The sequence below is a fragment of the Strigops habroptila genome, chromosome 4 (genome assembly GCF_004027225.2).
Source record: "Strigops habroptila isolate Jane chromosome 4, bStrHab1.2.pri, whole genome shotgun sequence".
In the NCBI taxonomy this organism is placed as follows: domain Eukaryota; kingdom Metazoa; phylum Chordata; class Aves; order Psittaciformes; family Psittacidae; genus Strigops; species Strigops habroptila.
Window position 1 is genome coordinate 18,377,419 of NC_046358.1, and position 14,671 is coordinate 18,392,089.

General features: G+C 41.4%; 1 protein-coding gene across 2 annotated transcripts in view; it reads right to left on the reverse strand.

Moving 5' to 3' along the window:
• Positions 1–533: 533 nt before the first annotated feature.
• The window catches only part of KCNH5 (potassium voltage-gated channel subfamily H member 5), a 165,033-nt gene continuing 150,895 nt past the window's right edge, over positions 534–14,671 (reverse strand). For both annotated transcript variants that reach the window (XM_030484218.1, XM_030484219.1), the window contains exon 11: positions 534–13,169. In XM_030484218.1, coding sequence (XP_030340078.1) covers positions 12,222–13,169 — 948 coding nt within the window. In that variant the 3' untranslated portion in view covers positions 534–12,221. The remainder of the gene's footprint in view (positions 13,170–14,671) is intronic.

The following is a 14,671-nucleotide window of genomic DNA, read 5'->3' on the forward strand; positions in this document are numbered from 1 at the left end:
GAAATACCTTTGAAATCATTTACATTTTCAAGTGAAAACACTTCTGCCTCTATCCCACCCACCCAATCTTCATTTTTTATTGGGAATGCAATTAACATACAGAGTTTTTTTAAAGCAAAGTTATGTATTTGCACCAAATGAAATGGAACATTTTAAGAACAAAAGGTTATAAGCAAATACTTATTATCCACTTAGATAAAGTATTCCCTCTTCATCCTGATTTGCTTGGAAAAGGGAATTAGAAGCTACAAAAATTTTATGGATGAGATACCTGTGCCCAGCTCAGCTTGATTTATTTCCTACTGTCTTTAGGCTAGTGAGGAGAAAGGCCAAGCATTGTTCCTATCGTTCTGTATACAAGTCCTATTCTAACAATAGATGTATGTGTCTCCCTCATCCCCAAGCCTCCTAGAAATAAGATTATGTTTTGCTCATTAATCTCAACAAGCTGTATTCTGCTTTGGACAGGAAAACAAGAGTTACCGCTTTTATGGTGCCAGAGATCAAGAGAAGTGACAACACAAACAAGCAAGGTCAATAAAATGCACTTTTTATTCTGTATCAATGAAAATATAGCCACATGTAAATAAAGACGTGTGGAAAAAAAAAATCAACATTGATCCTCCCTGAAGAAGTACAGTTCATTGTGCTAAAACCCATTATCCTTTGGGTTAGAAACAGTTGTCTGCCAATGCTTTAAAGTGACCCACATTTTCCTTATTGTTGAATTTTAGCAAACAGAAAAGTGCGACAAGCAGCTTGCTACAGATCAACCAATTTCAATGGACCACACATGGCAATGTCCAAAAGCAACAGGGGAGTCATGTTTAACCACAGCGTTCCCACGCATTCCTCCTCTGCAGTCACGTAAGTGGTCAAGGGAGCATCCACTCTGTATGAATTGATGTTTCATTTTCAGTAGAAAGATGGTCCTTCCTCCATGTAACTCATGACCGCTTTGCAGCTTATGGATATGGTAGCAGAGGTGCATTCCTTTTACAGCTGTTCAGTTCCAAATGCTTTATTTTTTGTTTTTTTCTCTAGATTTTTATAAGCTTCCTGCTGTCAAAATACAGTTCTCAATTGCTTTTGTAGAAATAATCCTGAAAGGCAGAGGCATTTAAAATCCCCCCCCCAAATCCTCGGTATATTAACAACAGCAAAAAAGATAGCTGGGCTGTTCAAAAATATCATCAGTAACATGAATGTCATTTGCATTGGCTAGTGTACAAAGAGCAGCAAGTCATAACAAAAGAAACATTATCTGAGCAATAACCCTTTCCCCCAATTTCTCCCTTGCAGAAAAGAATTTTCTCAAAATATTTTTCCTCCCCGCAGTCCAGTGTCTGTGAATCGCATACATTCAAAAGCTGCAGTTAGTCTGTAGATCAGTTTTTCCAATGTGAGCTTTTAAAACCAGTTGTTTTGCCCAACCTCTCCATGAGGGTTGCACAAACAAAATTATATCAGCTGGCGCTTTTTCAGCTAATGGGACACGTTGAATTTGAAATCAAAGCTAAGAGCTAAGGACTTCAGGGTAAAAAGGAGGCTTTAAAGCCCGTGTCCTGCTAATGTTAGCAGAAGGATTACCACAAACCAGGGATTAGTATGGCAAGATTGTCCCTGTTAGGTGCTCAGGGTGCAGAGTGAGATATTGCAGCACAAGCATAAGTCAGTGAGCGCTTGGCTCGTGATACAAAGCAGTCTGCTCCCAGGGAAAGACAAAAAGAAAGCATATTGGCCATGCAGCTGCATTTCAGCAGAGAAAGAGAAGGCGAGTTATGCCTACGATGGGTGCTCAGCACAGACTGTGTGGGTACCTCACGAGGGCAGGCTGGGTGGTTTGTTTAGGTTCAGCCTCTTCTGTGCAGGCTTGTATAGCAGCTCCCGCTCAGTTTAGTTTTCAGTTGTCAGTTGTGGTGAGGCTAAGAAAAAAGCTAGAAAAATGCTACAATGTTTTGACTGTAATGGGGTCATCTGTGGTGACAATTTGTTTAGAAAAATCTCCCCCTGCCACTAATCGTGAGAATCCTGTGAGCATGCTGTTAGAAGGATGCTTCACCACACACCACTGGGGAGCTGGGCATGCACAGAGACATATGCGAGATCATCCTCTTCCCTCATCCCTCTTTCCTCCCAGTATATATTCCCCAGATTTTTCTTCATTTAAGAGCTAGGATGACTAGCTGCCTAAACATAAGTGGGAACTTATAAGAATTTCAAAGAGATTGAGGTAGGCAGAGAGGAATCCTAAAGCCTATGTGAAAACTCTGTGGCCCTCATGGAGCCAGGACTTTACTCTTTGGAGCCTGGTCTGGGGTGGGCGCTACACTTCATGAAGTCCTACACAAGCTGCTCCTTCCCTTCCTGATGCTCTGCTCCACTCAAGGTGTGGACAGACATGAAGAAAACCAAACAGGACTCATGAGTTGAGCACATCAGCCTATGTCTGCATCAGCAATGCTTGGATACAGGGCTGCAGGACAGGATTCAGAGTCTCACAGTACCTGGTGCACAACCTCCTGTCTTTGTCATCAACTCTCTCAGTGGCAGCAATAACTTTATTAACTGTGCTTCTCCCCAGAGAGAGTTTGCACAGCTTATGTACATATCTGGCTTGTAGGAGGATATTCTAGACAGTCATGAATTTTGAGCAGTTACTTTGGATGGAAATTATTGACAGTTCAGACACTGAGAATAAATCATTTGGATTCGAAGATGTGTTAATTAAAAAGTGCCCTTTCCCTGATCAGTTCAGCCGATTTTTATGGCAAGTCACCTTGCTGTCCCAATCCTCAAACACATACTCTACATTTCTGCCTGCATTCAACATGCAGTATTTTGTAGGGCATGAAATCTTGGACTCATTTGCACTAGAAAATGGTCTGAAATTAAAATTCTAGTACCACCAAATGAGCCCATGCTGGAACTCACTGTCCTGGTCCCTTTGTGAGAACTAGGTTAGACAAATTAATGGAAAGATTTCCACTGACCTGAATAAGAACACTTACACAAGATGCTCGAAGGATGCAAATATTTACCTTCAAAACAAAGAACATAATTTACAAGATCTGTCGAGACCACTTTACTGAGCCACTCGGTCACTGGCTGGTATTTAAGCAGGACATTAAAAAATCATCCCTAACTACAGTTCCTATTAGCATATTACTTTTTCTGAATACAAATAGCAAAACAGATCATTATCTCATTAAATCTGCTGATGCAACATTACTTAATCAATCTTCCTGTTTCTACATGTTGCTAGCCTAATAATCTAGGCAAGAAGAAAAGAAGTCAAGGAAGGAAGGGAAAGAGAAAAGAGATAAACAAGCACACAAGGAAGGGAAACACTACTTTTCATTGTAGAAAATATTCTGCTTCACATTATGTAGCTTTCAAAACACACGGAAATTAGATACACAGCTACACCTGAAAGTAAAAGCCCCAGCCAAGTGTTATATGCATAACAACAGTAAATAGGTATGTAAAGTTTATGAAGCATATAATGTCCTAATTCATGTGAGAACGGTTTGCTGTACTAATGGGATTTTGTTACATAGAGTGTGGTGGTAAGGCACTGGAACTTTAGACAGTTTGCAAGCGTATTTTTACTACTGAGGTGTTTTCCAGAAAAAAAATATGGTGAACCTTTACCTCTACTGCATCCCTGCAAGCTGCGGGTTTATCATGCTGTCCCACGTGGGCCCATAGCTCTCTTCAAGGGCAAATAATCGACAATCAGTGACAAGCAAGGAAAGGAACAAACCTGTCCTATGAGAAATAGGTTCCAGCTGCAGTACCAGCTTTAGGAGCATCTTTGAATCACTGTGAAACTAATGGCAGGGGAAACACATTTGAGTTAGTTGTGAAATTTGCACATGCTACTAAAATAGTGCATTTGGAGAAACTATTACATTTGGAGAAACATGTTGTATGTTTAAGTTTTCTGGGAAAGCTGATTTACCAGTTCTGCACTCCACAGAAACAAGCCTTAGTTCCCCTTGTCTGAGTACAGGGATTTTATTGGGACAGTTGAAAGGTATGTTTACAGAGTTGCTTTGTACTTTAACGTTCGTAAGCTTTTTCACTGGTATCAATAAATTCTCCTGCTCACATGTTTAAGATGCCTTTGGTATGCATTGCCAGATAAATCCTTTATTGTCTTTCTGGTAGCTTGCCCAGTTCCCACAAGGCACATTTTTAAAACCTAAATCCTGCCTTATTGCTAGCTAGTGCCTCTCCCACTTGATAAATTGAATTTACCACTTGATAGAATTATGTAGTTGGTGGCACTCAGCCCTTCCTTTAAGTAAAAAAAAAACCCCAAAAACGTGGCTGGGAATATACAAAGCATCAATGGGCAGTAGGAAGAGTTGGGAGGTGCCATTACCTACTTGCACTCACAGCCCTTTTCTAGGAGCCATGTTGTGGGAGCACCCTGCAGAACAAAAACCTTCTGTTAATTGATTTCAGAAGGATGTTCACACTGGTGAACTGATTATCCCAAAGCGACGAGCTCTGAACATGCAGTGAGTGCAGTAGGGCGGTCGGTATTCAAAAGCTAGGCTTAAACTACTAGTTTAGGTGACATTTCAGCTCTGTAATTTTTAAGTACCACCTGACTGAGCGTGTTTGTAATGCCCAGACTCCTAATTATACCTAAAATAAAAGAAAAAAAGAAAAAGAAAAAAAAAAGCTGTTGCCAAACATCATTTGATGATACAAGTGAAGAAGGCAGTAATTAATCCTGCAGGGACAACAGAGGACTAATTAGAAGAGCAGAAGATTTGTTTTGCTTTAGAAAAAAAGAACTTTTTCCATGAGAGCTCGGGTAAGACACCCCATTTACTGACCGAACTGGGACCTCCAACTAATGGTCCTGGCAGCAGCCCTGGATGTAACTGGATTTCCAACCAATCAGCCAGAAAATGCAGTGTATGGCACCGCTCCTCACATGCTTGCCATGTGAGGAGCGTGCATGTCCTCTCCTGCCCCAGCAGCTGGAGGAGGTAGGCACCAGCACAGAAGGGTTATTTTTCTAGGAAAACAATGTGGTGACAGAGAAAAAAGAGGCGCAAACGACTCAGGGAATTCTCTGAAACCAAGCCCAGGACAGAAAAGTGCCTGAGTGTCCTGACATAGCACACATGGAAATGCTGAGCACAGCCCTAGGGTCTGCCCAAGGCAATGAAAAGGACTTTTATTAGCACTACATGGCTTCAGTTCAAAGGCCCACCACATTCCTCTGTATAGTATTTACATTGAAAATTAGAAGATAATGGAGCATAACTAAGAACCTTCATATTTTATCTCCTCTGTATCATCTGTGCTACTAAAATTACAGAATCACTGAATGATAAAACAACATAGCTTGGAAGGGACCTTTTGGAAATCATTTGGTCCAACCCCCCTGGTCAAAGCAGGGCCAGTTTCAAATACAGAGTCGTACACTGATGCTACACCATTTGCATACTCTATGCCCCCTTCTGACAGGACTTTGGCAAGCAGGGAGAGCTTTGATTATCCTGAAGCCCACACTTTCCTCTAAGGACATCTGTATTTGAGTATCCTCTAATGGCCCTTCCCTGTCCCACAGCTGTCATTCCAGAAAGGGCTGCCAGCCTCATCCTTAAATGCCACCTGAAGGAATGAGGAGTCTGCCAACTTCTAAATAAATAAATTATGAAGATGAAAACAGCCCCTGTGCAAAGACTTGTAGGTATTGCTTTCAGTGGAATATTGTCACCATTTTTGGACACCATTCTTTACATCTTTTATTCTCCCTCTCCCTTCTCTTTCCCCATCAAATAGCACAGAGCCAGTGCTCTGCCGTGGCTTGGGCAATCGCCTGACAGTCGGTCACTCTGTTTATCTTGGAAGCTCTTCACTACAATTTTTTCCTTTGTTGGACATTTCCAGGCCTTGGCCTCTTTCCACTGCATTACGCAGCTCATCAATAAAACTAACAAACATTCTCAATACACCAGAGCAGCCAAAAATCCCAAATAGGTGGCAGTCTTTCACTGTCCGAAAATTGACTGGTGATTCTCCTCTATGCCTTGCCATTGCGCACTGTAATGAAGAGCATCTCAATCTGTGAAAATGGGGGTACCTGGAGTATCTTGCCATAGTATTGGCATAAAAAGTTAAAAAACATGATCACCGCAGGCCAAAACCTGAGCATCTGAATGCCTTTATGGAGCTCTCATTAGCAGATTAGTGGCTGAAGAACACTTTGATTCTGGTTGCATGCTGAGACATTTCAGTGTTCCCTGTACTGCTGGCCACACCTATATAAAACTGCTTCTGTGACGATAGAAAGATGGTAGAGCGGTCTCTTTTAGAGGCACTTTTTTATACAAACAAGATCAGGCTGGGAGCTTGAGTTATGGGTTGGATTCACTTCATTTACCCTCTAGCAGTCTACAGATCAAGTGCCTAACCTTAAGTCATTACAGTAAATGCTGAGAGACTGGCACCTCTGGAGCACAATTTATCCTACCTGTCCAAAACACCTGTCTTCAATGGACCAGATCTGAGTCCCCATTCCAAATGGGTAGGTATATATGCATATAGTGTGTCTATACATCCTTGGCAGGCAGGCAGAAATACACTCTGCCATCGCTTGGTCTGGACTGAATCTGCTCTGGACCAGATAACAAACAGTCATGTGACTTGGTGGGGGGCGAGCACTGAGCCCAACCTAATACAAAATCTATTTTATAGGGCTTTTAATTAAGGCTAATTGATGTATTCGTGGCAGACAGCCAGATATAGAGTTGGTGCACACCAACAGTCTCAGACTGTGGGCCAAGTAAGCTTACATCTCCAAACACAAAACCATGAAGAAAAGCACTCATCTGCTTTATAGATAAATGGATAAAATGGTTTGTGAGAATATTGCCCCAGATGCCTGGTTCCACCTGCCTTGCATCAGGAGGCTGATTAGCGTAATGTAACATAAGTTAATATAATTTATTTACCGTGGCTTGGTCAAGCCCTTTTTGAATGCTTCTATAATTTGAGTATTCAAAATCAATATGTGCCTTCTTGTCCCACTGTGCAATACAAGGTCAATTTTCTGTATGACTAAATGAATCCTCTGTAAGGATGATTTTATTTTGTTTGTCATTTGTTAGATACCACAAGGCTGATCATTGCACAATATTCTTTATGTCAGTAAGAAAATTTGCTGCTTTTGTGCAAGAAATAATGCAGACTTCTTTAGCTTCATCAGCACTTTAAGAATGTATTTAATTTTGAAATGCATTATAACATATTAAAACCATCAAAACACGTAGAGATCATGTTATTCGTTTGTACCAAAAATATAAAGGGAAAGTCATAAAAACTATTCCCAGATGCAGAAACCTAGCTCGCTCAAACTCTTCCTTCCTGTGGGCTCCATGGGAAAGCACTGCTCTCCTGTTTCAGGATGGGAGAGTCACAGAGCCTGGGCTGCCATAGAGAGATGCCTTGCTCCAAAGGAATCCCACTTCTCAAACCCTCTCTAACAAGCATGTTAGCAGCAAAGCTATAAAGCATTATAGATCATATAGACCTAAAGATATGTTTTATCACAGAAGCTTCGTGTACAAAAAAAGAACTGGGAAAAAAAAAAAGCCTTCAGATATAGCCTTTTAAAAACAACAGTAAAAAAACCTATGAAAACCCTCTTCCGTAGGAAAACAGTATTTGACAACTTTAAAAAAAACCAACAAACAGGTATCACTTTGATGCCACCTCACTTACTTAGGAAAAAAATAATGTTTATTTTAACACATAATCTGTCCAACTCTGACATCCAAAAAGATAGGTCTGAGTTTTCTTAATGCCTAAAATCCAAGTAAAAAAGTGTCAATTCACGATAATATATTCCTCTACTTCCTCACTCCCAAATTCTACATTAAACCTTTGGCTTTTTATTTTCTCTTTCAATTCAGGATGTTTTTTTTTTTCCCCCAAAAGCCTCCAAGCTATTTCATGAGCACAATATCTGTTTTCTGAACCATGCAAATGGTGACATCTGTATAACGGTCTCAGTCACTTTCAGAGCGACTGATCACAACTTGCAAATAGTACAACGTTATTTCTGCAGCTGCCAGTTCTTGAAAGTTGTCTTGGGTTCCAAAATACACTTTAAGGTCTGATATGATTATCAGATTCAACCTTCAGTTCACACCAGTGTAACAGGTTTGCTTTCCATGTGGTGGTAAATGAAGACTGAAATTCAATCTATCAATGAGCCTAAACTTTGGTGCCAGCAGCATTGAGTCCCTATAGTTGTGCTACTTCTGCAGAACAGGGAAAAGAAAAATGGGCAAAGCTTAAGTTTATCACTTGCAGAGTCAGCTCTGCTCTAACCCCTGTCCCCTGGCAAAGACAGAAAGATGGAAAAAAAGGTTTACAAATACAAATTCAGAAGAACTGACTCTTCACTACAACAATTAATTTTTTGCAGATATTACCCTGAAGTGCTGTTCTATCTCATATATGTAACATTACACAAAAAATGCTACTAAAGGTATTCTAGTACATTTGTTTTGGAAAGTGTTTACTTTTCTGTACACATTTTATTTCTATTCCAAAGCCCAGAAAGATAAAATCCACTTATGTGCAGGTAAAATGCTTTGAACACACAAAGCACAAGGTAAGTGCTAAGAATGCTGTTACCAGCATATGGCAGGAACACCCGTACAGGTATAGAGCTCTTAAAGGAAAGGAAAGTATGCAGCCAACAGCTCTCTCCACGTGGCGTGTAGCTGCTTGAGCACTGGCCTAGGTGGAAGAGACACATTAGTGTCCTTATTGTACTTAATGACTACAGCTGGTTGCTTTCAGTCAAGCCTGAACAAGACTCTGACTCATGCTTCTTTAACAGAAAAGGAATGCCCCAGTTGGCAGCACACTGGTTCACAACATGCACAACCGCTAGGGTATGGGAAAGCTGAACCAGTGCCCTGGTAGCAGCTCCATGAAACAACATGTAATGCTTCGATCATGAAATTTTGGAGGCAAAATGCTTCAGAATTGTAGAAGCCAGATTTCCAGAGCAATAGCCACCAGAGTCAATCCCACAAACTTGGTCTCCGGCTGCACTCCCAGTACACAGGGCCCTTCTGTAGGCTGCCCTACGTTTGCAAGACACTCATCACACTACTGCCTCATGCAAGGGGCTTGCTCATTCCACTGAACTTTCAATGGACCATACTGGAATATCAGAACCAAAGCAGCACTAGAAGTGCAGCTGGAAACACCATATTTGTTTCATGAACTTGGTATTTTACACTATTTATAGCTTTCAGCCACTAGACATTTTAACCAGTCGCGTTTCACTTGAACTGTAATAGACATTCCAGGCTCAAATCATTTTCAAGGTCAGATTAATCCTGTTACATGTTCTCTCATTGTAAAGTGGCACAAAGTTACACCTGACTTGCAAGATAAACCTAAATAGAGATTCCTTCGCATGCCATGCAGTTCTATCTAGAAATAATATCAGTTACAGAGAAAGAAAAGAAGTCCTTCACAAAGGCAGAGGAATGCCATTAAGGCTAAAGCTTTCTAACAAAGTCACCCCCATTACCCTGCTGGCTCTTTTACAGCATCACATCGCAGCAGATTCATGCATTCAAGGAACTTTACCAAAATCCAGCCCCAAGACAGCCTGTGTGATTCAGCTATTCACTGGGCAGCTCTGGGCAGTTGTTGTGTGTCTGTCTTAACCAGCAATCCAAGTCAGGCAAAACCACTCAAATCTGCAAAGCCTGGGACTTAAATTGAACCCACAATGTCAGTACATATTCCAGCAGCCAGCAGCAACCCTGTATCTCCTTAACCCTATAACCCTCTGATTCTTTCAGGGTCCCTGGGTAGGATTTAAAGTAGGACTTTGAAGGTCCTGCTGTTTTGCTAGCGCAGTTTGTCCTTGCAGACCAAAACATGGTTGCAGAGTTCCAGATCTGCACTTGTAACAAAAAAGCAGCTGCAAAACACAGTTGAAAGTTTTGACACTGGGAACTGCAACTGTGGAAAACTATAATGAGCAGGCAGCCTAACCACTAGACTTGGGAAGGGCTGTCCCTTTTGGTGGCCTTTTATTCTTCCCTTTTTTTAGCTACAATTTCCTAAAGAAAGGAACCAAAGAAGGAGCAGAAACAGGACAGAAAGAAACAGTAAATGAGAAAGACCATCATCTCCCCAAAAGCCTCCATGAATTGACCCAATAGAAGCAATGACTTCTTTGGCTTTCTTATGAACTTTTGGTGGTTTATAGGTTTGGATGTCCACCCTAAGATGTATGTTCCTAATTGCCACTGCTGCAAATGATGGTTTGTTTTGTTTGTTGCTTTGGTTGGCTTGGTTGGGTTTTTTTTTAGTTTTTCAGGAAGCAATTTAGTTTAGTTTTGTCTCTTAATGTTAAGTAATGGATCTGGTATTGGTGTCTGGTAAGGATGCCTACTAATTCTAAGCATGTCTTTTATTTAGCTGATTGATAGTGATACCTTCTGGTACATACATGTTTCAGTCCAGGCACTTCTGAAAACATGCAATCATGATACAAGAGGCTATTTAAGCGTGGAAGGGAAGTCCTCTTAAGGAGCCATTGCATTCTGCTGGGCTGGGTTCAAGCTGTACAGGTTAACAGCTCTGAAGCTGTAATTGCCATTTCTGCTGAGCATCAATGTATTTGGATTCAAAGCCAGTGCAAACAGAGAGGCAAAAAATCCCCACCACACTCAGGTGCAGACCCAGCCAGAGTCCAAAATGTCAGCTCCAAACAGGAGAATAAACAGGATCCAGTGCAAGAGCCTGCCCTGCTGCAGCCCTGTGAAGCCAGCAGCGCCACGTGGAGGGCGATGATCCAGCCTAGGAGGTGGAGATAGGGTCTAAGCATCTGACAGACCTAAGGGACTTAGTATATGCGACAGCTGGCTGTGTGGGCACGGCAGGCCTGCTCTTGAAGTGTGCCCCCCCATACGCTGAAACCTTCCACAAGTCCAAGGCAAGTGCAGCACCCTAGGGAGGACTCCATCTCCCAACACTCCTACCACTCTCCCATCCAAACATTCTCATCCAGATGTCTTGGACTAAAGTGAATTTCATCCTGACCGGTTATTTTCTCTCGTTCTCAAAGGCAGTTGCAGATTTCAAAAGTCCTCAGAAACGAGAGTGGAGGGGGATTAACAGCAGCCTTTCAACTTCAGACTTTCAGACCTGCTCATATGGCTCCTGAGGAGCTGAACTATGATTGTTCTGTCCCTTGCTCAGACCTCGTGCAAAATCTTTCTGCCAGGGGCAATGGGGGGGACAGCGGGAGAGCAACCTCAACCCTACAAAAATGGGACATCCTAATGAAGATACTGACAGAATCGGACATGATCACTGAGTGCTGCAAAGAGAATCTGCGTAATGTTACTCTAACAGTAAAAATGGCATCAGTAAAAGGAGGCTTTCAAGAAAGTTACCTCCAAACACTCAGGGAGTGAGGGAGTTTCTGTTAGCTTCATTTTGTTACATAAATCACCATTATTATTTCTTACGGTGTTAAAAGAGCAGGCAGATACTTGAAATAAAAAGTTGTGCATGCACAAAACCCACACAAATAAATTCCAGTGATTCCCCCAGCACCAGACATGATGCCCTTCCTTGGCCACTGAGCTAAGCCCTCCCTTTTAGGAGGAATAGGGGAATTTATCACCAAATATACAGTATATTGTAATGGAATGATACCAGAAAACAATACTAATTGGAGTCTGAACTAATTGGAGTTCCTCCAGATCATGTTAATCTACTGTTTAACTCGGCAGAAAATACAGTGAGGAAATAAAAGCTCAATTCACCCAGCCTGAGATCAAAACTGTCATGGCAATATTGGCAGGTTAGACCCTGATTCTTTAAATAGTACATTGCCTTTGTTACACAAAAGTCATTCTTTTATTACATAATAGAGATTATAAATAAATGTAAAGTGTGCATGCAGTCAACTGCATATTATACAAGCAATATCTATGTTAATAATTGTTTCTTTGGCAGGCCAGAATCCAGCTGGACATGCAATATTTACATATCAAAATCCTTGGTGTGTTCAAGTCATATTGGATGCAAGTGAAAATATATATGTATATATATCTTTACTGTATACACACACATATATATGTATCAAGGTATATATACACCTTTGCATATATACTGTATACATATATACACATACGTATATGCTAAAAGTGGATTTCATCTTTTTCTGATTCAGGTGAGGCAGGCCTTGAAACACTAAAAATATCCTGACGGGGTATCTGGGGGGGGTGCTGGGGTGATAAATGAGACTTGGGGGAAGAGATTTGGGGTATGTTCTTTTCAGACAATATTTTTAAAATCTCTGCCACCTGCTTCTCAAGGGCAGCCATCCTACTGCTTAGCAGCTGGATATCTTCTTTGAGTTCATGCTTGACTTCCTGCAACGTAGTTTGTAAGGCCTGCTCAGGAATAGGGTAGAAAGGATACCTAGCATCAGCCTGGATGGGGCTGTGCTCCAGGGGACTGCGAGTCTCACCAGCTTTATCCAAGCGAAGGTCACTTTTTGTTATTCCACTGTCACAAGAGTCTGTTTTCCTCAGTGGGTTTTTATTTACACCGTTCTCTGAGTCAGTGGACTTGGGATCCTCGGACAGCAACCCCATGGACTCAGCCTTCGTGACGTTGTTCCAGTCCTCCTTCTTCTCCTCATGGGTCCCCATTGTGTTTTTCAGTCGAAGCCACCCTTTCCCATTCCCATTTTTCATCCGCATGGGACTGTTTACTTTGAGACATTTTTGGTCTCCGTTTCCATTTGGTTTGAGCTCCATCGCATCCCTGTTGTTCTGCTTCACGGCCTCACTGGTTTTCACGTAAGCCAGGGACGTCTGGATGGGGGTGATCTGAGACACAGTAACCACATTGGTGCCTGTGATGGAGGCCCCGTTCTGCACACTCCGGCTTTCCACCTGAAGCTGGTTCCTTTCCGGGTCGATGTGGGTTGAGCCTTGATTACGCATCTCCTTTTGCTGTTTGAATTTCTGGAAGAGTTTCCGTACAGGGTGATCCACAGGGATGCTCAGCGTCACCTCATTCTTCTGGCGCAGGCGCTCCTCTTCTTCTTTCTTGACATCACTGATCTTCCGGAAGATGATCTATGGGGGATAAATCCATAACAGAGTCAGTACTCAAAGGACATCGCATAGGGCAAACATTGGGATATAGGGAAATAGTATTGAGAGAAGAGCCATTTCTCCTTCCTTTCTATCTTCACTTCTTGTAGTGAATTCAAATGAGGCTGATCAAGACATAGTAACCTCAGATATATGCCACTGCATAGATAGGTTAGATAGATATACACACATACTTTCTCAAAAGTATAGATTAAAAGTGGGTATCACATTTATTTTTGATGCAGAAGATCGAGCCTTAAAGAACTAAAAATATCCTGACACCAAGAGAAGGAAAGAAACTTACTAAAGAGAAGAAAGCAAACAAGCAAGAACCTAATTAATGTGATACCAACCTACCCATCACTCATTCATACCTGCTCCATCACTATCTTTAGCACAGATCAAAAGGAAACAGTAATTCAGTGAAAACTACACAGCTGTAAGTTTAATCAACATACATACCCTTCCAGAGACTGGAAAATCCAAATGTCCTCAATACTTTTCAGCTTTGCCTATTGCTAGTTTTCTAGGAGCGGCTGGAGCTTGCAATTAGGTTCCCCATGTGCCATGTTGAATGGCTTCACATAGCAACACAAGCATCTACTGGAGTGTTTAAATGTCTAATATGTGTGGGTATATTGAAAGCAGCATGGAGAAGAACCGTAACAGGGGTGTGTGATTTCAAAACCCAGCAATAACCACTGTTTTGTGATACTATGCCATTTAATACCGCTGTTATTTCACCCTACAGCATCTCTTGGGCCTCTAAAGAAAAAGGAATGTGAGCCTCAAGCTGTAGAAGGACCCAGAGAATAAAAACCTTTCTGATGATCTTATGCATGTTACTTACATGACTTTTTTCTTCTTTTTTTTTTTTTTTGTTTTTGTTATTGTTTATCCAGTTTTCTTGAATATGGGACTGAGGCAGGATAGGGAAATACTTGTTCTCTGTGTGAGGATACTAAAATGAAAAGTAGCACATGCAAATGCAAATATGGTCTGTGTAGGGTTAGCGTTGGTAAGAAAAGTAAAAGAAAGCCCCTGCAATACACAAATAAAACTGTGACAGTCAGCTGTAGGTTCTGAAATATCCATTTGAATATCCATATTTCAGTATCTATTTACTTTTTATAAAAAGGCCTCTCACACCTGTCCATATTTGCAAAGAAACAGTTGCTTTCAAGTCTCAGATCTTCAGAAGTCGGCAGAAGAGTGCAACAATGGCTACAGCTCCTTCTCTGCATGAATCTCGGATGAGCTGGACTTCAAAGCTTCGTTAGAGAGCTTTCAAACACAGTAAATATATCCTTGTGTACTGCTTACAGATGCAGCTGCTTATAATAATTTGGAAAGTTAACATGTTTATTAGAAGCCCAGATTAAAAAAAAAAACCAACAAAACAACCCAAAACCAAAACCAAGGCCAAAACAAACGAGAGAAACATGGAAGATACTTTCATCTGACTCCTCTGACCTAAATGCAGC